At 43.6% G+C, this 26,378-nt stretch overlaps 1 protein-coding gene across 3 annotated transcripts in view; it reads right to left on the reverse strand.

Annotated features, from left to right (window-relative positions):
* PTPRM (protein tyrosine phosphatase receptor type M) overlaps positions 1–26,378 on the reverse strand; it is a 759,871-nt gene that overhangs the window by 225,248 nt on the left and 508,245 nt on the right. For all 3 annotated transcript variants that reach the window (XM_060119604.1, XM_060119603.1, XM_060119605.1), the window contains one exon: positions 13,048–13,180. In XM_060119604.1, the coding sequence (XP_059975587.1) occupies positions 13,048–13,180 (133 nt within the window). The remainder of the gene's footprint in view (positions 1–13,047; positions 13,181–26,378) is intronic.

Raw genomic sequence — 26,378 nt, forward strand, 5'->3', positions numbered from 1 at the left:
TATCATTAAAATTAGCAGTGTCACAGTGAAAGAGAAATGATTGCTGAGTGCCCTCAGTTTCAACTAAAAAACGCTGAGGCTAATGCACTGGTCAGGATAGTAATTAAAAGATATTTTAAGAATCCAAAATTTTATAAGTCATAGAACACATGGTATTAAAATAATTGTTGGTGATGCCCTCTGACGTGCTGTGTTAGGAAAAGGACCTGAACATCAGTGAAGAGTGTTGCGCTTTACGTCATCAGGTCTATAATTTTGACCTTTGAAACTGTGAACTTGTTAACAAAGCTCATTAATCAACCACATTCTTCCTAGAGTCGGTTTCTCTGTTCATATAGTGAATCATCATTCTAACTCTGCGACTTACAACTTCAGTTAAATTTTGTTGTCATTGTTGTTCTTTGTATCAGTGTAGATCATAAAAGTAAAAATGTATGCAGAATAAGAATGAACCATTTATTTATGTTGCTTTCCTTCGTTAAAATACTGTCAGCAGCTCTGCGCTTGGAAGGCTTCCCTGGCGACTTATCACTACCAACCTGGGTATCAGCCGTGGACGGCAGGGGCTCAGGATGGGGTGACAGACCGAGCCTGGACCTCACGCTGACACAATGATGGACATGTCACCACGTGAGGGGCATTCAATAAACCAGACTTGATCTGGAGTTATGCAAGGTTTACAGAATCAGGCTGGCACCCCAAAGTTCCAGCTTAAAAAAATTGCCATTTTAGAACTTAGGGAGGAGTTTCTGGGTGAGTCAGAGGCTGTTTGGAGATCCAAATGGATGGGCCATTTAAGTCCAGGCACCAGCACAGCAATTAGGGCAGTAGGAAATTAAATTGCTCTGGAAGTGAAGGCCATAGAGCTCAGGCATTGAGCAATTTCCTGCCAGGGAATGCAAGTGGGTGTTCCTGGCCCCAGAGCGAGTGTGGCACGGCCGTGGAGTGGCTCTGAGGCTCCTGGGGGCTCCTTGGAAAGTGCTAGATGCCCACTGAGCAGAGGGGGCAGGGCTGCGGGGTCAGATCTCTGGATGTGCTGTGAAGGCTCCAGGATTCGCCATAGCCAAAGGCAGCAGAAGAGTCTCATAAGTGCAGTCTGATGTCAAGACCAAGTGGGGTCTTGGATTGGACACTGGCGCAGCTCCAAAACTTCAGGGCACCGGAGATTATTTAAATTTGGATTCTCCTTCTTAAAGACAGGCCATAAAGATGTATGTGTATTGGGGTGGGAGGTAAAGGGTATACAGGGAAATATACTACCGTTTTATTCTCAGGTGATGGCAGATACATAAGTCCTACTGCTTCTCAAACTCAGCATAACGAAATCAACAGCCGCGGTGCTAGCAGGGAGCCTGTTCTCACAGGATCCCCAGGTTTTCTGGCTCTCTTACCTCGGCTGGGCTATGAAGCAGGAGAACCCATAGACCCCCAGGCTCTGACTTGGTCAGCTGGGCACAGTCTCAGGAGGCCGCCTTAGGAAGGAGGGCCTGGCTTCCCTCCCGAGACCCCATCCACCATGATAAGCATCGTCAGGGGTGAAACCAAACAGGACCCTGTGGAGCTCCTGGGCACAAAAGCCTTTCTGTGTCTCCCATTTCTTGATTATAGGAAATAGGCTTTATTCAGCCCCCATGACCTTCCTTGAGTTCCAAGGGGCAGTTCAAACAGGTGCTAATCAGGGAAGGGAGGGGATGCAGAGACAAGGGAGGAGCAGTCAGAAAACAATAGTGCAGCCTTGGGGCAGGGTCCTGGGTCCAGCAAGGGATACACAATATCTCTGAGATGTTTTGCAGATACTGAAGCCCGCACCAGGTGGGAGAAGTTAACGGTGTACTGTCCACAAGCACTAGACCCCAGACCGGTTGGAACCAGAAGGTTGATGATGCTGACTCCTATCTCCCCACTAACCAATCAGGAGCATGTCCACGAGCTGACCACACCCTCTTTGAACCATTACTATAAAACTCCTCACTACCCGCTCCGAGCTGGGACACACAGTTTTGAGGGCACTAGCCTGCTGTGGCCCCCTTTGCCTGGCAAAGCAATAAAGCTTTTCTTTTCTACTTCAACCAAAACTCTATCTCCAAGATTTAATTCAGTGTTGGGTACAGAGGCCGGATTCAACTTCAGGGGCAGCCTAGGGCTCTCTCATGCTAGGGAAACTGTTTTGAAAGACCAGGAAGATGATTAGAATAGAAATAGAATTTAATAAATTTAATGTTAATCTTCTGAGTGAAAGCGCTCTAACAGATGTTACAATCTGAGGCTCCTCTAGATTCCAAAGTTTCCCGACCTGGATTACAGAGCGATACAGAAGTCAACAGCAATTCTGAGTGCGGAAAGATGGGATGGGCTCTTGTCATAAACTGGAGGCACACAATCCAAACCACCTGTCAGCATCACGGACAAGATAAATGAAGCTTAAATTATGTGTATTTCCAAGTAGGAACCATTTATTCATCGATTTGAGGGCATCTCAGGTACTGAAGACGTGAGCAAGGAAAGAGTCTATTGTCTTTTTCTGGCATAAGCATCATCTATAGCCAGAAACGTGTAAGTGAATTTTAAAATGGGGTTATTTTCATGTCTCCTGCTTGGTTTATCTTAAAATAGAATTAGGAATCACCAACTGGCAACTGGATGCCCATTTTATCTGGCCAACAAAGCATTAAAAAATGGTTAGTTGCCAGTGTTAAAAAAATTTAGAATATTTAACAAAAGAAATCAAGATTTCTCACTTCCCCAGGGGTGGGAGGGGACAGTAATATCTGTGACATAGTGGCACACCTAATGGGCCTGAGCATCCCAACCGTCTCCAGACACGCTCTTCACCAGGCCCCCCCGGGTCAGCCCTCCTGGGCCTCCTTGTAGGCAGTTCTGATTAAGACCTTAATCTAGACCTCCTGTGACTTTAAGACCAGAACTCTGAGTCAACCCTACCTGGATAAATTATAAAAGAAAAACCTTGACAATTGTAACTATGAAACTATACAGCTGACAGATGTATACAATTAAGCCATTCTCCGTGTAGACACCCTCATTCATATCCAGTGTCTCCTAAGGGGACAATACTACTCCCAGATGACAGCCACCGAGTGAAGAGTTTCAGTTAATGCTATGTCCCACTTTGTTCCCACCATCTTAATGTATTTCTGAGATTTTCCTCCTTCCCTTTTAGTAAAGGTAAGAACCATTCCTAGGAATTAGGCAGCAAATTGCTTTGCTGAGCGGCCAATTCTTCCACAACTGACTTCTGACTCCAAACCCACAACCCAGGCTTTTAGATAAATCAGGGAAAAGGATGAAGGACATTTTGATAGCTCCGGATAACTCCACACTTACATTAAGCTGTTCAGGAAATGGCTTTTTCCTGATTTTGTTTCTATTAATGTTTTCCTTCTGACATAAGGCCAGTGAGCCAATGTTTACCATAAATTCTCATCAAGCACACTTGGAGGAACAATGCTGTGCAAGGATGCAGTGGGAGCACTATTAGCAGCTGAAGGGCTGGCGATGAGAAGACCCACGTGAATTACCAAGACGTAAGTCTGAGCATTTCCATTGTGAACCCGCTGAAATGAAGACCTGAAAAACTGGATATTTTAATTTATTTAGGGCAGATGCTCATTGTATAGAGAAAACTCCATCCTAAGGCTCTTATTCTTTTTTTGAATATAATAATTTCTATCTCGATTGATGCTGCTTGTGAAAAATATGCAAGGCAGTACACTATTATAAAAAATGTTTCAAAGGTGGTTTGGGGGCCTCCCTGGTGGCGCAGTGGTTGGGAGTCCGCCTGCCGAGGCAGGGGACACGGGTTCGTGGCCCAGTCCGGGAAGATCCCACGTGCCGCGGAGCGGCTGGGCCCGTGAGCCATGGCCACTGAGCCTGTGCGTCCGGAGCCTGTGCTCCACAACGGGAGAGGCCACAACAGTGAGAGGCCCGCATACTGCAAAAAAAAAGGTGGTTTGGAAATAAGTGATAATTTAAGTAAATGATAGATATGAGCCCATTTTTCTTTTAATTAAGCCAGATCTGAATTTAAATATATTCCTATTCATTTAAATGATTTTAATATATCAAATAAAAAACTTAAATAATCGTTATTCAGATCTTTAAAAATCATACTATTTAAAAGAGGGAATCTGTCCACCAGAAAACCTACAGTACAGAAAAATTAATAAAGCATCTTATATTATAAAACTTATATATCCCTAATAATAAAAAGCCAAAGCGATTCAAAGTCCAGGGTGGCACTGAAGGGCTTGCATGAAAGGAGTGCTTTTTGTCTTTAATTACTAAATATACTCCATGTCTACTAGGGGCAAAGACTGTGCTGGGGTGTCAGAGATAATTAGAAAGGATCACATCACAGCCTGTAACATGTTAGAATCTAACAGAAGAGGCAGATGGTACCCGAATAATTCAGGAGGCTGAATGCACGGAAGGTGCAACCTGAGCACTGTGATGAGGTGAGTCAAGGAAGAAACACATCCCAGGTCCACCCTGGAATTCTGTTATCGGGCTACTGGTGCTCCGAATCATCTCAGGAACATAATTAACTTTAGAAAGCTGTGTTCATGCCTGCATGTGCAGGAGAGAGAAAATAGGCCATTCGTAGATAGGATAACCTGTGCTACATTTTTGCCAATTTTTGGTTTTGTGTTGTTTTTACAAACAAATAGAAGGATGTTGGATTCAATAAATGAGTCAATTTTTACGTGTTGCTGTAAAACCCATAAAAACAGCTTTACTTTAGTTCCACCATAGCAGTGCCAAGAGGAAAACAGTATACATGAAAATAAGAACAAAAACTCCTTCTAGTGAAGCATTATGCCCTTTGAAAGGCACAGTCTGTGAGGACACTGGGCAAAAACATGCCTTTCCTATTAGTCAATATATTATTTAACACAGCATCACATCTTACAATGCTGAGATATGCCACACACACACACAAAAAAAGAAAATAGCATTCCTCTACTAACACAGTAGCTCCTCTTTATCTTCTTTGAAAATTAATTTTATGTAACTTTCTATAAATGAACCTAAGTTAAAGATTCCAGATATAACTCTTTTCCTTGTTAAAAAGAAATTTAGATTTATGTTAGAAGAAGAGGGACCATGAATTCTGCCCAAAGAAGTCAGGTTAGGGCTTCCTTGGTGGCTCAGTGGTTGAGAATCTGCCTGCCAATGCAGGAGACACGGGTTCGAGCCCTAGTCTGGGAAGATACCACATGCCGCGGAGCAACTAGGCCCGTGAGCCACAACTACTGAGCCTGCGCGTCTGTAGCCTGTGCCCTGCAACAAGAGAGGCCGCAACAGTGAAAGGCCCGCGCACTGCGATGAAGAGTGACCCCCGCTTGCTGCAACTAGAGAAAGCCCTTGCACAGAAACGAAGACCCAATGCAACCATGAATGAATGAATGAATGAATGAATGAATAAATAAATAAATAAATAAACAAATAAATAGAAGTCAGGTTAGATATTGGCCTACTTTTTTTTTTAACATATATATGTTTTCTATAGTCTAAGTATTTTTCATTACTGTTTTACTCATTAATACAAAACTAGAAAGAACTGAACAAGTGATAATATTAAGTTTGAATTCTCGGATTCACTGACCAAGACTACAGGTTTAAACAATCATCCTAAGTAAAACATCCTCAGTTTTCATGCTCTGGGTATTTCCTACCCTACAAACTAGAACATGAGGTCATGTCAACATGAATGAGACATAGACACCCTCTACAATATGAAGAGCCTGCCTGGGACAGAGCTGGGGACATCAACACAGAATCTGGGGACAGCAACCACGGAGAACAATCAATCTCAGTGGTAAATATGTAACCCCCTCTGAATCCCTTATAGGTACCGTTAGACTTGAACTTCAGAGAGATGATACAGTGAAAGAACACGTTTTAATAAGCTGTGCTAACAGATATAGGATACAAACGAGCTGTACTGGAAAGTTACAGGTCATTCCAATAGGAATCAGTAGGACAGCTGTGCCCTGAGATGGCTGGAGAGAGTCCAGCTCAGTGTGTTTAGGCTCAGGTCTGGTCACATGGCAAGAGGGTCCACACCTCTTGAGAGGTGCTAGAGCAGGCTCGGGGAGTCCCTATAGATGCGGGATGCTCTTAAGGACCTGGGAAAGACTGATGCTGTCCTCTGTTCTGACCCAGGAGGCAGACCACTGGCCCCAGCCCGGGTCTGGGTCTGACACGTTCAGGTACCCAAAGAATCTGCACCGAGTGCCAAGGCCATGCTTACTCAGATGAACTTGGGGCTTAGCGGGAAGTCTCGAGGGAGGTGGTATCGGTGCCCCAGTACTTGGCTTCCTTCTGTGTAGGGAGTAAAACCCTCAGATGGAACAGGGGCCTCTGCACAAGGAATGCCGCTGGGCCAGTTTGGCCCAAGAGCATTTCCTTCACGCTTTCAGCTCTAGCATCTCTGCCCAGGCCTGGCTTCAGGCTGCGGGGACTGTGAGCTGTCCTCCTCCGGGCGGCTGTGCTCCCAGCCACCTTCACAACTAAGACCCACGCTCTCCACGTGGACTCTACACGGAGAGGCGGACTCCCTCCAAAGGAGAATCAGCTCCCGGTCCCAGCTGGCCTCTGAGGGTGGAAACAAAGCCTTTAAGGTGGGCAATGGACCTGAAACTAGCCTCAGCTACAGCTCACAGGCAAAGCAGCATAGCATGTGTACTGATAGTTAATATTCACTGGGGCCAGCACTGTAATGGTCGTCATTCATTTCCTTCTCCAAACACTCATGGTAAAGTCCTATTATGATGCCTTCGGGGCATTTTACTGGGGAAGCTGGGGGACAGAAAGCCAGCCACGTGCCAGGGTCACACAGCTCAGCAGAGCCCATGTCAGCCTCTGTCTCCAGGGGCCGCTGCCCACTCCACAGCCCCCGGAATCTAGGGTTTGTCTCTGAGGAGGAAGGAGAGAAGCTCGCTTGCTGAAGGCTTACCATAAAACTCAACAAAGTTCTCTCACTCACTAAACCAGACGAGGACACAGCATCCTCACTGCTGCGAATTATCAGAAGTAAACCACCGGCTCCAAGAATGCCATGGAACACATGTATTCGAAAGGATTTACAAAACGCTTCTGTAAAGGAGGAAGAGGAAAAAGCTTTCATGTAGCTATTCTCCAATGATAGCTCAAAAAGGAGATTAAAACAGGCTGGCAGGTTGAAATATCTGTAGACTTCCAGCAAGAGTAAACAGCAACAAGCCGACGACTGTTTGGTGTTTCCAGCTACTGGTTACCAAGAGCAGCTGAGGCTTACAGAGTGAGAGGCATCTCTGAGCTTTACTGCTGTGACCAGTGGGGTGGTAACGCTCAGACACTCCTGGACTGACCCCAGGCTCTGCCGCGTATACCCACGTGACCTTGAACGGCTTTCTGAACTTCTGGGCTATCATTTATCAAGCACCAGCTATGTCCATACTTGATTTTCATACTTCCCCCATACACATTATCATCATCACCATCATCATCATTATCGTCACGTTTCACATTTGCAGACTGAGTTCAGAGAGGTTAAGTGACTTCCCTAAATCTATGCTGCCACCAGGTAGGAGGTGGGGTGTGAACACAGGTCTGTGAGATTCTAAAGCGTGTTGGCTGCCCTTATCATTCTCTGACACCCTCCTCCTATAAACTAAAAAAAACTGGTGCCTATGTTCCCCACCTTCCTTTTAAAATCTTCTTTATAAGGAGGGCCCAAAGAGCCCCGAATAGAACACAGTTAAATAAACCATCAGATTGAGTCCAGAAATAGTCAGAATATGGCAGCTATTACAGTAACCATATGAAGTCCAGGTTAGAAGAGCCCTTAAAAAGGTCAATTTAATTTACCGCTGAACAAGGAGCCCACTCAGTTATCATCTAGGAAACTGAAGGACACTAGCTGACTGATTGATTAGGAGGGCATTTCCGGACCTATTTGTGAACACATGTATCCTGTTTCACATATGCCAAAAGCATGTGCTAGAGTAGAAAAGTCTTCTCAGCAACTGATTATTATTTATACAGCTACATATCAAGTACACATATTCTAAATAACCAAAAAGACATGTCTAGATGTGACTTTCTCAATGCACTTTCAGAAAATGTGATTTTGAAATAGGACTTTGAATAAAGCATCCAGACTGAAGACATTTTTCACAAGTAACTCACACTTAACTGTAGTGGAACAACTTTTCCTATGTCAAGGGTCAACAGCTCTAGTGGGGGAAACTATAGTTAATGTCGACGTACCTCCACTCACACGCTGTAGGTGTCTCTTTGAAAAGAGGGCTTTCATCCGACTGTTTCCCTTCCCTTTTTTGTTTCATGTTTTCAGATACTCTTCCTATGTTATTGAACTTTTTTATCTTGGTAGTTCCAGTGTCTTTAAAATATAATTGAAACGTGCTAAATATTTAATGATACAGGCTGCTTTTGCAAAATGTACATCTGTTAAAATGCTTTATGGGAAGGAGATAAGAGGTATGGTGCTGGAGGATGAAAGTAGTCACATTGACCGATAACAGGTGTTCATGAAGTAGAATAACTAACATTTGCTATTTTGAGCAAGAACGTGTATCTCTTTAATGATTTCCATTTAGTCACAACTTCTGTAATTTCTATTTACCACAATGACCGAGACAGAGATATTACTGTAATTGATACAAATGTTCTCAAATTTCTAAAAGATCTATAGCAATTTTAGAAACAATAGTAAATATAATTAATCAGGGTAAAATAGATGGTGCTTGTATACTAAATTCTGTCAAACATGTTATTGAGATAAATTATTCCTTATGAAAAATGTTGAAAATGCAGGCATTTTCATTTATGCAAATAAATTTAATTATACAGGGATGAAAATGATAAAAACTAAGTATCTGCTACTCAACTTATTTTATATTAATTTTGAGAGTGTGTTGTCATGTGACTCTGCATGAAACTTTTATTTCATAGCTATTCATCTCAACACCCTTTCTTAACATTTGCTGCGTCAAAACACTGCACCCTCAGAAGAACACATACTTCTGGGAAGGGGAAAGTAATAAGAATTTGCTTTCTTAAAGAATAAGATAAAAATACATGGAAAGGTTTTAAGGAAAAGCAGGTTTTGTATTGTATTAGTCTAGGCAAGGCTCGAATGTATTAATATTCACAGACAGGTAACAACCAGTCTAATTTGTGATAAGTTTGTAAAACATTATAGCCAAATAAAACTGAAGGTCATCTTGGTTTTCAGTCATTATGGCCTAGGTGTGAAAGGATTCCATGAGTTAGTATGAGTTGAACAGATTTTACAGGTTCTATTCCAGCAACTAATTTTTTGAGAAGGCAGAGCCTTCAGACGCCCACACGATCTTAGTTAAGTTAACTGGCAATGTCTCCCAGTGAAATTTGCTGTCCTTCCTCCAAAGAGCTCAGGCCCACGTGGCCTGGCATGCTGACCCACCCAGACGGTCATACTGACTTTTCCCCAGCAGGACGGACTTCCAATTGTATTTCCAGAAGTACTGATGCATTTGCTTCACCCACACTTTCTCCTGGGCCCAGTATGTCCTTATGACCAATGGCATGTGCTCACATTGGTGACCCAGAGTCTAGCCCGGGCAGGAGTGGGCTTGCAAGTCTGATTAGCACAGGCTCGAACAAGCAACCATGACTAGCACTACACTGAAAGCCAGCTCTTTCCTGCCCACCCTCCTTCTCTCAATATCTCCCCACTGCTCGCCTTTTAACTGAGTGCCTCCTGTGTGACACTGGGAAACGCGTGGCTAAAACATGAACCCCTCACTGGCCAACACATGGAGACCTGAATCTGCTGCACAAAGCAAGCTTTGGAGAAGCAACTGTGTATGTTTACAGCATGAGATAGAGTAAGGAGCCCCCACTGCACCTGCAGGACAGCAACTGCATAGTCATGTCACCACTGGCTGCCGCGTAACAGAAAACCGGAGAGTTTGGGGGGACTTCAGAGATCGGGGAGTGCAATTTGCTCAACTTAAAGATGAAGGAACTAAGGCCCAGAGAAGGTCAAAATCACAAAATTAGTTAAAACACAGGTCTAGGAATTCCAAATCTAAACTCTCTGTTGCTAACCAAACACTGTAGTTTGTTATGTATCAATAACTCTCCAGCCATTTATTCATGATTACTATCATATTGTAACGGTTCTGTTTAAAAATACAACTTTTAAAATTTAGACTCAAATTTTGGGAGAAAACCCTGAACAATTAGAAGTTTTTGGAATTTCTATTAAATAGGACAGTTTGGACCACATGACTGTTCAGGTTAAAATCTTACAAGTTTTGTACTTAGAGGCATAGTATATTGGCAAATTTGCATTACAAGGGAGCATATTCTATATTTCAGAAAAAGCAAATACACAAGTGGCACATGCTGTGAAAATAACCCTTTTAAGGTTATTATCTAGTAAATAATCATGTAAATTTGATATGAGTTATTGGAATTTAGTCTAAAGTTGTATCAAGGCCCTATGTTACCATGGGCAGTTTCCTCAAATGCATAATTTATAACACAACCTCCATGACTGCCTGAGAGTCCAAGGTAGAATAATGAATTAATCCTGCAGAAACAGACCCTTGGAGGATGAATTAACATTTAGCTAAGGTCACGAGGGCAACTGGATTTGTAGTTTCAGGCTATTCCTCACAGAGAACTTGCCAGATGACACAAAAATCCAACACATTCCCACAACTAAAAATCAACTCTCCAAAATGTTTAGTTTGAATATCCAGGCGTACAAGGGCCTAGTGCTGCTTAGAATTTATACTGGATCATATTCAAAAAAAAAAAAAAAAAAAGTACCAACCACTGGTACTACAGCTAAGCTTTCTACATAAACGCCAAGGTGGGGAGAGAAAAAGCACATCCAGGAGAAAGTGTATGAGAGATGACGGAGAAGAAGAAGGAAGAAAAAAGACAGAGATGTGAAGGGAGAAAGAAATAAAGAGACTGACAGCTAGAGAAGCAGAGAAGGGTAAAGAAAAGAAAGCTAGAGAGATGAGAAATGAAAAAGGAGGAGGAGGCTCCCAGCTATAAGATAAACAAGTCCTGGGGATGGGTATACAGCTCAGGGACTATAATTAATATCACTATACTAGTAACACTATATATACACCACATTAGAGCACTGTATATATGAAAGTTGCTAAGAGAGTAGATCATGAAAGTTCTCAACACAAGAAAAAAGATTTTAAAAATGGAGAAAAATTAAACGATGTGTGAGCAAAGAGAAAGGAAGAGAGGATGGATGACAAGTGGGGAGGAGGAGCTGAAATGATGGGGACCAATTAGTCACATATGAGCTGGGACAGAGCAGCTGTTTGTCCTAAGGCCTAACTAGACCAGTTACCAGAAAACGAAGGAAGAAGCAAGGAAAGGTGCATATGTATGTATACACATTTGGATATTAACTCCCCCCTTAAATATCGCTGTGACCCAAGGGTTTACCTTCATCCCTGACCTCCTTCTGACTCGACAGTAGCTCTAAGTGCCCTCGTCCCAGCCCCAGCTTCAGCTGGACGTATGTGGATGGATGACTCTGACTGTGGAAAGTACTCTTTCTGGCCCACACCAGCATATCTGACTGCTCAGTGGTCATGTCTACTCCACGTTACAGGAAGAGTGAACTTAAAAAGTGCAGAGCTGAGCTCCCCGTCTTCACGCCCCACATGTCCCACCTCCTACACGTTCCACATCTGGGGAGTGGCGACAGCCCCACCAACTGCCACGGCATCAATGAGGTTCTTTCTATTTTGTGCCATCTCCCTCAGATCGGCCTCCAAACGGCTACTACAACGTAGTAGCTCCTTATGTTTCTGAAGTTGCTGGTCTTCCTAACTCCAGCCTTTTTCTCTCCTTGCTGGCCTCAACCCTAACATCAGAGTGATCTTTCTAAGAGCAAAAGCACATCACATTACTACCTGCTTAAATGCCACCAGTGGATTTTACGACCAGGTCCAGCTCCTTAGATGACCAGACAAGACCTCCAAGACCTGGTTTTGCCGACCCCTGTGTCCTCACCTCCTATCCTCCGTAACCTTTCTCACACTCCATAATTTAAAAAAATTTTTCTTTAACTTGAAGTCTAGTGGATGTACAATGTTGTGTTAGTTTCAGGTGTACAGCACAGTGATTCAATTATACATACATATACATATTCTTTCTCATATTCTTTTCCATTATGGTTTATCACAGGATATTGAATACAGTTCCCTGTGCTAGACATAGGACCCTGTTGTTTATAATTGTTTTTAAACTACATAAGAAAGGGACAATCTGTCTTTTCTCTTCTTGCTGTCTATATTTTATATTGATCATTTCTATATAAACTGAACACTGTATTATTAAGCAAGTTTTCACTCATTTCCACAAGACAAAAGACACTGCCTACTTTTCACGTATTAGAGGTGAAGATTGCTTATTATAGCCGTATCTGTTTTTCTCCTCCTCTGACCACCCCTGGCCAAACAGGGCAACCTTATAACATCCAACATGCTACCGTTCTTGTCCTTATGTGTCCATGCCCTGCGTTGCTGTCCAGCTGCTTTCTGAGAGTCCCTTTCTCATGGGATATTAACATGGTGCCTGCACATAACATGGGCCTAGTAAATTCTGTCATCGCCATAATCTTCAATATAATGAGAAGGAAAAGTCTTTTTTCTCATATCCTCAAGACCTAGTCTGTTGCTAGTAAGTACTAAACATTTCCTGGTGAATAAATGATTTTACTGATTCTGCCAAGTTTTATGTACCAACTTGTGGGAAGACACGATCCTTATGTTGACCTGGCATGAGAAATTGCATATTTACACAAAATCATAGCCATGTACTCTAAATTTTGTCCCATAACCTTGAATGCTTTATGATGCAAAATAGGAACAACCAGAGCCACAGATGTATCTTGGTCATCAAAGCCAAATGAGTAACTGAGTATTTTCACACACAAGAAGCCTCTTGGCAAACAGCGGGCCAGAAGCACATGGGTGGCAACGGCCGGGAGCTCACCTTTTCTTCATGACCAACACGACTCCAAGAAATATAATCACGAAGAGCAAGATGCCAGCGATGACTCCTGCGATCTTGACTGTGTGGTCTGTTTGTTTCTCGGGTTCTGGGACTGGTTTTGGAGTGGCAGCTCCTGAAGGGGAGAGGAAATGAGAAAGAAGACACGGTGGGTAAGGGAGAATAAAAATGTTAGCTTTGTAAAATTTTGCTGCATTTAACAGAGTCATAAGACTTATCAGAGCTAGCAGACAGACGAGCTTTGATTTTTTTCAACGGCTTCCACAGGCGCTGAAAGGAATGTAATCGTTCGCATTGTTCTTCCCTGTCACTAAACCCCAACACAAGTTGGAAAGCACACCCACGCCTGACCCTTTTATAAGAGACTCTTCTCAAACACAGTTTTAAAAATATTTTTATTATCTCTATGGGCTCCCTGATCTTTCTGCCTTTTAGAAACTTGCTACCAACACAACAGACATCCTCAGCCTTTATCCAAAGTTGATTTGCTGGAACATTTCCCCCAATTATTTTTCATAAATGAAGCAGTAATTCCATAACAATATTAGCCCAAACACCTGGAGAAGAGAGATAAGCTCACTTACTGTGCATTTTACCAGCAATTGTTTTTTAACACAATAGAGATTTTTCTCCCCCCTGCCTTTGAAAATCTAAATCTAGGTCACATCTGGTAGGCAAAAGACTCCTTCTAAGCAATTTATTCACAAAGTGGGATGCAGACGATGATCACACTACTGGCACCCACATTTCGTATCTGTTTAAATGAGATAACCAGGGCCTTCCAGTGGCCACTGTCTTAGCTCTCCTGCTTTCCCATTTTCAAAACACTATCTGTCCTGTTTACAGTATAATGTGATGGAGTGTCAAATCTGTGTCTGATGAAATATCCATTTCCTCTGCTAAATGAGTTCAGGATGAAAAATATTAGGACTGAAATGTTCAATTCACTAAACAGAATCCACTTTTGAAGGGCTTCTCCCTTTTTAATCAGAACACGACAGTCCTTGGCATCTGAGCCATCACGTCCCCTCCCTAGGGAGACAGGTCATTGGGAAAGTAGGAATTTTATGTCCAAATTTCTCATGTTAGAATTTTCTTCTTGCTTTTGGTGGTAAAAATGAAGTCAACACTGACTATGGTACCAGCCCTTTCTACTCTTCCACTGGGTTTTGCATTCATGCTTCATCTGATTCTTGAAAAACTTAACCACCACTGTATCCTGTGCACTCCAGGCGGGGCTTAGTCTAAGATGAGTCATCGCAGAGAAGCAGGGTGTCAAGCTGTAACTTTCCATCTGTTTCCACTGGAACATATAAATGTTTCTTTCAAAAGTTATTCATATTAAGATTTTATATGAGACTCTGCACCCTGAACATGGCCGTGGCCATCAGACAGACGGAGCTGGTCAAGATCGGGGAGAAACACAAGGCAGGAGACGGAGGGCCACGATCACCTGAGTTTCCACCCCACGTGTACTTTCCAACCAAAGCAACAGTTGAAGGAGAGCAGTGATGTGAAAAATCACACCTTATTAAATACAAACCCTGCCGGATATAATGACTCTTTAGAGGCCATTTTTATTTCTGACCACTTCAGGAGGATGTCCTGCTATTTTGTTTGAAAGAATATCCCTCAAACAGTTGTTCAAATGAACCCTGAAAATATTTACTGTTTTTTATTGTAATAACATCTGAAGTATACCACTACAATAGGCCACTGGAACATACAGCTAAGTGGTAGATTTGGAGGATATTGTTACTTTGAATAAACTGCTAAGAAAAATATGAAGATACATTGTGTATGTTTTAAAAGATGAATAAAAGGTGAAAAAAGCCATTCATGTAAAAATAACATATTTCAAATTCACAAAACTGACAAAAAGTCCAATGGTTTTCAATTCTGATTTTTTATCCAATTTGAAAACTTAACTTAAAAAAATAAAATCTAATTGGTTTTATTCTTCCAAATGCTGGCACATTGGGGACCATTCCATTTACCTCACTAGGGATAGAATGCAAGTTCTCCAGATATGTTTTCTAAATAAATGATTCTCTACGTTTTTTGTAACTAAGTTATTCCAGTAAATACAACACTCAGGGAAGAAATTATTTAGAAAAACTGGATTCGGCTTAAAAATTTAAATTTAAAAAATTACAAGGATTCAACTCATACATTGTAAACACTCCATAAGAAGAGCATCCTGTTAATGGTCACATGTTTGCTTCCGTTACCTAAACGACTAGTTACGTTGTGCTTTAGCCTTTTTCCTAAGCTCTGTGAGAAGTGAGGAGTGACCCTACCCATCCTTGGGTCAGGGAAAGACATCAGCCCTGCGGCCCCTCATCCCCTGCAGGAAGCAGGCAAGCACATTGCTATGCAGCCAGCGAAGGTCAGGATCATCATTCTTCAGCACCTACTTTTAATTCATTTCACGTTGCAGGTCAAGAAAATGAAATGTTCAATCTCTGTGGGACACAGTTGCAAGGTAACTATGGCAGCAATCAGGCAAAATGGGGGAGCTACTGATAAAACGTGAGGAGGGCTGCCCTGCAGGTCTGTGTGCGACCCTCCCTTTTCCTGAAAGGTACGGCCACCAGCTCACCGTGGTGGGGCCTGGGTGAAGGGGCTGGTTCAGGTGTCTGGGTTTAGGACTACTCTTGGGAAACACAAGTTGGGCTGAAATGAGTCATGGCCCAGGGAAAATCTCGCGGTGTGTCATTCACTGCAGGTTCCCTCAGGGACACACCATCCCTGCCTTCTCCATGTACTCTGCCCTCCATCCCGGCCTGAGATGGACATCCTTCCGTCCTTCCCCCACAGGATGCTCTTCTCTCCCCGTTTCTTGCTTTGAAAACATGTGCCTGTGAGCTGTCAGTCAGCCTCAGACAGAGGATAATTTGTGACAGAATGTGGTTGCAACTGATAGCTTGGTTTTTTCCCCCTTTACCCAAATCTATGACCGTAAGAGTGTAATTTACAAACTGCTTGGCAAAAGAGTTGTTATAATATTTCCCCGTTTTGTTATTTTCTTGCCGGGTTTCTAATGGTATAAACTTGTATTCTTTTTTTCTTGGTATAAATTCTAATTCTTCATGGAAAGGTGTTTTTATTCTCTTCTATTGTGCATCCTGCTTAGAGGTTACTGCACATGTAGCTCCTTTTAAAGAGAATAAATTCAAATGTATGCATTTCACAGTGGGCATTATCTAGGCTTGGATGTATTCATTAAAATGATAAATAAGCAAAATATTTCAGGGGGAAGGAGAATGAACATCATCTCCACAGATGCCCACGGTGCTGACTCCCAGTGACAGCTCCGGGTGTGTTGTTTTGTTTCGAAGACCAAAAAAAGTTTTTTTTTTTTAAAAAAAGGGATGGTATTCCAGTGAACCTGCGTCATTTAAGGTTTCAGATATAATGTCTAACGTGAAAACTCTCAAAAGAAAGGGAGTGATTAGCCAATGCAGTGTTTGGCTAGTTTTCAACTTGGCAGGAAACAGTCTGTCTTGGTCCAGTGTTGGACGTTAAATTCAGTAACAGCAGCTCTCAGGCTGAGAACTGGATGTACTCAGCCACTGGCTCGAGGGTCTGGGCCCAGTTCTGACCACTGAACAGGCTGCATAAATTTCCCCTGAAGACCCACGGACACCAGCCCAGAAGGACACGGAGGCATCACCGCTGCCTAGAGTGGCTGAGCACCCAGGGCCAGGTCTTCCTCTCCTGAGCAAACGGAAAGCCTTTCTAGAGGGAAGGGAGGGGGGCATGGCTACCCAGAACCTCTGCGCGATGGTGACTAGGGCTGGCTGCCCTTGACTGTGGGGGAAATCAGTAATATTCTCCATTTATACATCAAGAGTTTATTGCACATCCAACGACGTGCCGTGTGCTGTTCTAGAAACACAGCAGTGAGCACGTGGGTAAAACAAAAGCCTCTTTCCTTGTGGAAATTAGATTCCTGTGGGACACAGACCCAGAGGTAAATGATACTGTGCAGGTTGTCAATCGGTGCTCATGCTACAGAGAAACCCGTGTTGGGTGGGGATGGCAGGGCAGGGCGGTTGCCGCTGAGCTCCGAGATGGGCTATCAGAGAAGAATTACTGAGAAATAACATGTGAGCAGAGACCAGAAAGAGGAAGGGGTGTGAGATATGCTGACACCCAGGGAGGACAGTGGGAAGAAAAAGTTTAAAGCTACAAGACGAGACTGTGAAACACTGAGGTGTGACTGGAGTGGATATGCCGGGGAAAGTGGGGGGCACAATGACAGACTTGGGGGCACCTCAAGAGATCCTGGAAGGACTCTGCTTTTCCTCTGCATGAGATGGGAGCCACGGGGGGATTCGGAGTGGAGGAGGGATGTGACCTGGCTTAGCTTTCAACAGGATCACGCAGGATCACCAGGGTCACTGGGGGCAGTGTTTAGAACAGACCATCGGGGGTCAATAGTGAAAACAGGTATGTCAGTTATGAGGCTATTGCGATAATCCACACAAGAGATTAGGATGGTCTGGAATAAGATGGCAGTGGAGGTTGTGAGACACGGTCACACTTGAGATCTATTTTGACGGTCCAGCCATCAGTATTTGTCCATGAACTGGATGGAGGGTGTGTTGATACAACATCCAGGTTTCTGGGAGGAGTGACTGGAAAGATGGGGTTACCATGTCCTGGGATGCAGAGGACTTGGAGGGGCAGGTGTGGAACGGTAGGTGGGGAAATCAGGAATTTGGTTTTGGACAAGTTAGTTTTGAGATACTAGACACCCAAAGGGGATCTCAAGTAGGCAGTGGGGCATAAAGGGGAGAGGTCTAGACTTGGGGTGAACATTTGGGGGGTTGACAGCAAAACGATGGTCTTTAAAGCCATGAGACTCAGGAGGGCACCTGGGAGGTGAAGAGAGAGGGTGCGTCACGAGGAGGGACCAGTAACAGAGACGAAAAGGAATTGCAGATTGAGGGAGGGGGGAGGAGGGAAACCGACGAGGAGAAGGAGGAAGTCAGTGTGATACAGGCAGAGAGGGAGCATCACCACGGAGCCAGGGAGGAGTGTGGGGATCCAGGGAAGCTCTCTTCCTTAAGATGCGAGAAATTAGGGCATTTTGAATGGTGATGCGTACGGTCCCCGAAAGAGGGAAAAGTTGATGACGCAGGAGGGAAAGGAGATGGCTGCTGGAGCAGTGACCTTGAAGGGGCCGGAAGGGATGGGCCTGGAGAGAGTTGTACAGAGAGGTAAGGGGGCGAAGGTCTAGGGGAAGAACAGGGAGGTGGACACCCGGGCTCCCTGAGAAAAAGGGCCTCATGAGATGAATCCTGATGATCTCAAGGCAGATGGTGACGGACATGTGCGGGTTCGGTGGGGTTGCAGGTTTATCCAGGAGCACAGAGCTGGGCCCCCTCCTCCCTCCTCACAACTAGATGAGGAAGGGGAGGAGGAGGAGGAGGAGAAAAGGCAGAGAGGGGCTCTGCTCCGAGTTCCATCCCAGTGAGCAGATGGGATGGACACTGATAGTGAGCCCATCAGAGGCGGGAACATCCCTGGGATGGACACAGGGAATGGACGCTTGCCCGAGCCATCCTATGCCCATCCCTGTGATGCGGCCGATCTTGTTTTTCACAGTCTTCAAATAAACAGCTCCTTTTATGCTCCAGGCCCTGTAAAGAGGCTCTGCAGGGGACTCGAGATGAGCAAGACGAGTGACATCTCAGCCTTCCGTGCCCGATGCAAGAGGCCATGAGAGGTGCCACGGGTGAGCTTCAAAACCCAACTGGAGGAAAGAAGGACGCTCCCTTTGGAGAGCAGTGAAGGCTACGGCCTCAGCCAGGCCAGGGGCCTCCGATGTGTGTGATGGGAACTGCAAGGATGCAGGGGCTCACAGAGGGCACCCCACTGGCCGCACATAGTGCCCTCCGGTCTAAGAGAGCCAGGCACTGGGTGGATGTCAGTGCCACTCATGGAAATACCTGGCCCGCTTCCTGATGGCGGAACTGGTGTTTGGGTTCGACATTTGCACTGAATTCAAACAACAAAATACCTCATTCTCACAACATGCAAAATCAAATACCAAAATTCCACTTCTGGTACTTGAGGGGGGAAAGAGAGAAAAGAGTCGGGGGACAGCAACCATGGGAAGTTGCTGAAAAGAGAAACAGGAGGTTGAGAAACCTTATGAGAAAAAACAAAATGGAAGCTGTGGAAACGTAAGAATATTGTTTCTCCGAGTGTTTCAAAGAGCACTGGTCCCCAGAGATATTCTAAAATATCCATTGGGGAAGCCTCAGCCACTTTGGACTAGCATTTTTATGACTTTATGGAATAGAAAATCTATTTCAAATAATTTTCATAGTTATTTTTCACCTTTTGCAGAGGTCTTTTTTTTTTCTTAAAAATAGCAACACCCTGGTTTTAAAGATTATTGTCAGTTCTTTCATGTCTTGCTGCTCAGAAAATTAGAATTCCTTGCTATCTATGTTTGGTTTTTCCAGCTGTACCTTAACATTATATATAATCACGAAACATCTCCAAGATTTTTCATTTAAATTGTACATCATTGTTTCTCCTTCTGGGAATGCAAAGTCAGTCAGTACCCCTGGAATAATCTCTGTTCACACTTTATGTATTATTTGTAACCTGATTATGCTTTTGAATTTATCATTCTTCCTTTGTACCTCATTTCCACCGTAGGGCATGCAGGGCATGTATGACGTACAACTAATAATCAGAAACATAATTTTTCATATAAAACTGAGATGCTAGATTGTTTGATATATACCGTCTCTAAAAAATTAATCTACTTTTTTATTTTTGTTCTAATTTCATGACAGTTACTGCTCTCATTTATTGATGGGGCCTACAGCCTGTGGGTAAGATGATCAAACCCTTATAACTTACTTTCTGGAAGTTTCCAGAGAATTATTAATGCCATTACTGGTCTGATGAAATGGCTTTATTTTTTTCATGTGCATTTCTCAAATCACCGTCAAGTAATAAAATGAGTGAACAGCTTGTCAATAAGAAGGCATCAACTGTGTTCACCTTTCATATGAACTGAATAATCAATAAAGGAAATGTGAGTGGGTGATTTTGAGGATGTTATCACTTCAGAGTGGGCATTTCCAACAGTTTGTTTAAAACTAAACTTTGAAGGCGTTAAAATAAAAATCAACTGTCCCTGACATTTTTTCCATACTTTGTGTCTTGGGTCATGCTTATGTTTAGCTCTTAAAAATCATTTATGTGGGAGAAAGGATCACACAGCATCCTGCACAAAGCAGTAACTGTTTGCAAAAGACCCTTGCAGCTTTTTCTGCTGCTTGAAATTGGTCATTCACTCTCTTATCAAAAAGTAAGTGTACCTAATAAATTCTATGTGCTTGCTAGAAAAATCCGTATTTCTGAGGTTCAAAAAGTGTACAGGGTATAGCAAACTGCCTGCAGAAGTGTGACATGTCTTTTTACAGGCCAATGAGCCACACATACAAAAAGTGACCCTTAGAGACGTACTGAGGATCCCTGGGGTCTCAGCAGAGAGTGGGGTCACATCATCCCCTGACTCTCATTTACTAAGCATATAATTTTCCTCAAACAATGAAGTTATTTAAGAAATAAGGCTTGGGCTTCCCTGGTGGCGCAGTGGTTGAGAGTCCGCCTGCCGATGCAGGGGATGCAGGTTCGTGCCCCGGTCCGGGAAGATCCCACATGCCACGGAGCGGCTAGGCCTGTGAGCCATGGTCGCTGAGCCTGCGCGTCCGGAGCCTGTGCTCCGCAACGGGAGAGGCCACAACAGTGAGAGGCCCACGTACCGCAGAAAAAAAAAAAAAAAAAGAAATAAGGCTTACATTAGTTGTATCATTCTGTTCAATATATTTTAGAACAGAAGTTCTCTAATTACAGAGACTTCAAGAATCATTCCAAGAGCTTTTGAATATGCAGATGGCTGGGTTCCCCAGGGACTCCGGATGGAAGGTCTGAGGTCAGACCCAGGAATCTGTATGTTCTGCCCTAGGTAATGCTCTACACGACATGAGGAAAAATCCAACCGGAGAACCATTGGTCCTAAATATCTCTGAGGAAGGTTTTCACAGACTATGGCAAAATGGGAAAAATACTTAATTGGGTGGTTGTTTATAAAATACCGCCTAATATATTAATATCTTACTTTATCATTTAGTCAATGTCCTTCATTGCACTATTTTAAAAGATCCTTTGACACAATGAAAAGGCAAACCTGGTGGAATCAAACCCTGGTTATATGATCACCCAGAGTTAGTAGGGATTGGAAAGGGTTCTTAATTGTAAAGGAACCTAAAGTACGCCGACCAACTGCCCAGGTGCTACTAAATCAGATGGAAAGGAAGAAGGCTGGTCTTCGTGAAGACCTCCTTTGTGCGCCAGGTGTCTTACGTAACCTTTATTTAACATCACACCATGAGGTATAATTAATGCCATTCTACAAATGGGGAAACCGAGGCAGCAGAAGCAGTCAGGAAGAGGAGCTTGTCTCAAGCCAGTGAGAAGGGACATGAGAGTGGGGATGGGGGGGTGGGCGCTACACTCGGGATCCCGGTGTGACCCTGAAGCCCACGGGATTCACTGCATCTCCACTTCCCCCAGGAACACAGTAATCACTCGGGTGGTTACGGCTGACATTCTGGAAAACAAGACTCCAGCTTAAAACATCATGACCAGTTGTAAAGAGGAGAGCCTAACAAAAGGTGAAGATAAATCAAAGTGCAGAACAATGCCATAAGGAAGTTAAAATCCTGCAAGAAAAATAAGACAAACAGATGAGGGCTAAGGACGCCCCAGGCCTAAGTCCAGACAAGAGAGGCCGGATCACTGTGGTTCTGAACTGGACCAGAGGAGTGATATGCATGCGATCCTTCCAGCACACAGTGTGCTGGTCAAGGCTGAAAGGGAATCAAAGAAAAGAAACACACATGATCGGCAGGGTAGAAAAGAAGGATTGTGATAAAACGTAAAGGGCACTTATCTAACCAAGGACGGACCAGCAGGTGCCACGGCTGGTCTGGAGCTTCCCAAGAGGAAGTACTATTTCTCACCCACTTGTGACTTGTAAGCATTAACCCAGTGTAACCTAGTGGTCACCTGATAAGTCTTTCCTGAATGAAAGTCTTAAAACACATAAGTCTTTTTTCTTTTTTAAGTAAATTTATTTATTTTTATTTTTGGCTGCGTTGGGTCTTCGTTGCTGCACGCAGGTTTTTCTCTGGTTGCATTGAGCGGGGGCTACTCTTCGTTGTGGTGCACAGGCTTCTCATTGCAGTGGCTTCTCTTGTTGCAGAGCATGGGCTCTAGGCACGCGGGCTTTAGTAGTTGTGGCTCGCGGGCTCAGTAGTTGTGGTACACGCACAGGCTTAGCTGCTCCGTGGCACGTGGGATCCTCCCGGACCAGGGCTTGAATCCACGTCCCCTGCATTAACCACCTGTGCCACCAGGGAAGCCCCAGAGGGGGAGGTTTAAAAGAGAATGTTGACCATGTGCCATCTGTGTACGTGAGTAGAATCTTTTTGAATGTATAGGCTTAAACAAAGGCAGGAGTCCATGTTCCTGCAGAGAAAAGCTGCCCCTTTTTCCTCTCTGTATCCTTGGTGCCTAGAATGTAGCATGTACTTAATAAAATTCCGAGCAAGGAAATGAATTTGGTTGTCCAGAAAGGAAATTTTGACCCTCAGCACGTAAAAAAGAAATATATTACAAAGGAGATTTATTTACTCTATCCTCAGGTTGAAGAACAGTCACCTGGGCTTCCCTGGTGGCGCAGTGGTTGGGAGTCTGCCTGCTAATGCAGGGGACATGGGTTCGGGCCCTGGTCTGGGAGGGTCCCGCATGCCGCAGAACGGCTGGGCCTGTGAGCCACAACTACTTAGCCTGCGCGTCTGGAGCCTGTGCTCCGCAACGGGAGCAGCCACGATAGTGAGAGGCCCGCGCACTGCGATGAAGACTGGCCCCCGTTTGCCACAACTAGAGAAAGCCCTTGTACAGAGATGAAGACCCAACACAGCCAAAAATTAAAAAAAAAAAAAAAAAAAACCCAAGCATTTGAAGCCTTTAAAAAAAAAAAAAAAAAACAGTCACCTGACTTTAGGTCAGTTTACCTCCCTGCCCAATGTCTAAAAATTCAAAAAATGCTATACCTTCTTCATCTCCTTTCCCACTGCCATGGACCTGGTTTATTTCTCTTCTGGATTTTGCTCTTGACTGCTAAGGAGACATCCCAGCCAGCCTCTTAGACACTCCAGCCACACTGATCTTCCTAAAGAAGAGCCCTAATCATGCCATTCTTTCATTTAAAAAGCAAAACAAAAAACCCCAAAGCCTCCTAATGCTTATTACAAAAGGCAGCCAGGCCTCCTATGAACCGGTTCCCAGCCCCTTTCTTAACTTTATGCCTCTTCTCTCTCTACCTTCCTGCATCTACCTGGGTTCCAACCAAACGGAGATGCTCAGTCTCCCCCACCCCCCACATGCAACATCTCCCCTTTGGTCCTGCCACTCCTTCTCCGTGGACCCATCCCTACTCACATTTCATAGGTTCAATCCTACCCGTCCTTCAAAGGCCACCTAGCCCAGCACTGTTCCTGTGCCTTTGAAGGAAGTATTCTCTCTCCTACTGAACTGCTATAGCACCTTCTTTTCATCCCTCTTGACTATTTTCAACCTTGAGTTCAGTTATTTTGGTAAGTCCTTTATATTACATGCTAATATGTGTTCCTTGGGACAAAGCTGGTTTTACTTTTCGGCCCTCACGTGACCTGGCCCAGAATCTTATTACGTGCCCACAGTTCATGCTGAATCACAGCTCTCTCCCAATAAGTCTCACTTCGATTTTTCTGTCTTTCTCGTCTGTACTCTCTTCACAGCTGACCTATTCTTTTTCCATTTGTGTTAAAGTTCTCAGACATAGGGTGATGGGTATAAAAGGAATGAAAAAAGAGGAAAAAGTAGAAGTGTAAAGACAAGTCCGATTTTGTGGTCTTTCCTCCACCGATACCTGGAATTTAGCGGGGGGTTACTAAGATGAGTGGGGTCTGCGGCTGCCTTCAGATGACCTTCCGTGGCCATCAAGACAACACGCTGAGAAGGAAGGACCATCTGAGCCTTGGCCCCAGGGACCATGCCGGAGATTGGCCAGGGCACAGAAGGCTTCCCTCAGTGTGTTGATGACAGATAAAAGTCTTTGCCAGTAAATTTACTGACCAAACTTTCACCAATGATAAAATGAGATTACTAGGAAGAAAGAGGATGGAAATAAATACTAGTGGCAAAATGTTATATTTCCAGCACCAAAACAGTGAGATATATATCCATGAATGATGAGAAAGTTAACTGGGTACATATCAGAGAGACAGGAAATGAGTATCTGTCAAGAATAAAGTGTTATAAACTCAATACTTGTAATGATTAGGTAGCTGTAGACCATTCTTCATGATCATATGTTGAATTTGTTTTAGAAGTCTTTAAATGAGTCAAAATTTCTGCTGGAGAATAATTACAATGGTCTTGGACTTTTTAGAAAGCAAAAAAAAAGGAGAAACTTCTAAGATAATGCTAATACGATTACAATTATTATGAGTAATTTTATTTAATAAAATGGTTATATCATTCCTATGACCTTACTTAGAAGCATTTTCTAACTTCCTTGTTACTCAGAGAAGAAATAAGGTAGAAATCTGAAAGTTCCCTTTATTAAGCCTTTAAATTGGCTAAAAGACACATGGTGCGTGTGGGGGTGTGTGTGTGCACACACATATTTATACATAAATATATGCCAATGTCTAAAGAGATTATTCAAAGACATACACGAAGTACCCACCAAATTGGTAATACCCCACAAGGTTTTTTTTTTATCACGTTTACTGTGAAGTTAGATATAATCTTGAGTAAAAAAGAACAAAATTAAACCACTGCAAGGAGAGCACCTAGGCAAAAATCCCAGAAAAAAATTGGTATGCTGATAATGTGTTTTGACCAAGAACTCTAACTGGAGTAAACTGTTGTAATTAATAATAAACCATAATTAATAATGGCATCATTAGCAATACCAATAAGTACATTATACAGATTAAACTGAACATCAATTACATGGCTAGAGTGATGTATTGCTTGGATATTTACTGGAGGAAATGGGAAAACTCATCAGAGATTCTCATAGATGTGCTGAACACATGTCATTTATTAATTCCCGGGCAGGTGCCAGGCTGATTTTCAAAGACTGCTTCTCAGAGATAGTTATTCACTCTTCTGAATGAAAACAACATGTTGAAGAAAACTTACGTTGCTTCTCCTTCCCTTACAAACCGCTCTATATTTTACCAACTTCATACCCAGTGTCTGAGAAAGGTACTCAGTGAGATAATCTATCATCCCTCTCAATAGAGTTCTATTAAAGCACATCGTCTTGTGCTCCCTTGAGAACCAGTGTAACTGAGGGACAAACACAAAGAGAGGTGTCCACATCTAAACCAAGGACAGTGAGGAAGGAACAAACGAACCCCCAAATGGCCAGGACCACAAAAGAAAGCCTGGCGTTTTATTCCGTGCGCTGGGCTACAGGGAAGTGCACACTAGGTTAGGCACTGCTTTGGGCTATTACTGCTTCAAGGTAAGTGGGAAATATCATCTGTGGGAGACTCATCACAGGTCCTGACATAAAATAATCACTGCTCTCATGCTCCAGTGCTCGTGGAGATCCCAGTAGCCACGTGCTGTTCGTGTAGATAACACCTTACCTGGCATCAAGAAATCCATTCATTTTCTGGGAAGTTCATGTATGAACCTCTAGGAAGGGCGGGGTCAACATTCAAGCCTGGGAGGGGCAGTGGCCTGCATTAATTACGTTGTTCGCTTGAAAGCCCTAACAGCCATAAACGATCCTCTATCAGGACAACAACAAACAACAAAGCCACAGAAGAAGTTACCAGCAACTGCCAACTCCTCTGCCTTGACCCGCAGCCAGCTTTGTGAGAGGTCCTTTACATATGCTATTGTATTAATTCTCCCACCGCCCCCTGTGAGGTTAAGAAATAGTATTCTCACGTTTTACAGATATGGAAGCTGAGTTTTGGAGTTTAAGAGATTTGCCCAAGAAGTCTGGACCTGAGCTCACTACCTTTTATCTAAAGCAAATACTTTCTGAATTGTGCGCTGGGACCCAGAGGTTCCCTGAGAACTGCCCTGTTAAATCCAGGCCCAGATTCCTGTCTGACATGTTTGAAAATGGACCTAGGAAGTGTGGCTTTGAAGATGATCCGGAGTCTAAACCCGAGGGCCTTCACTGTTTCCTCTGAGCTGGT

Source organism: Mesoplodon densirostris, chromosome 15 (genome assembly GCF_025265405.1).
Source record: "Mesoplodon densirostris isolate mMesDen1 chromosome 15, mMesDen1 primary haplotype, whole genome shotgun sequence".
NCBI lineage: Eukaryota > Metazoa > Chordata > Mammalia > Artiodactyla > Ziphiidae > Mesoplodon > Mesoplodon densirostris.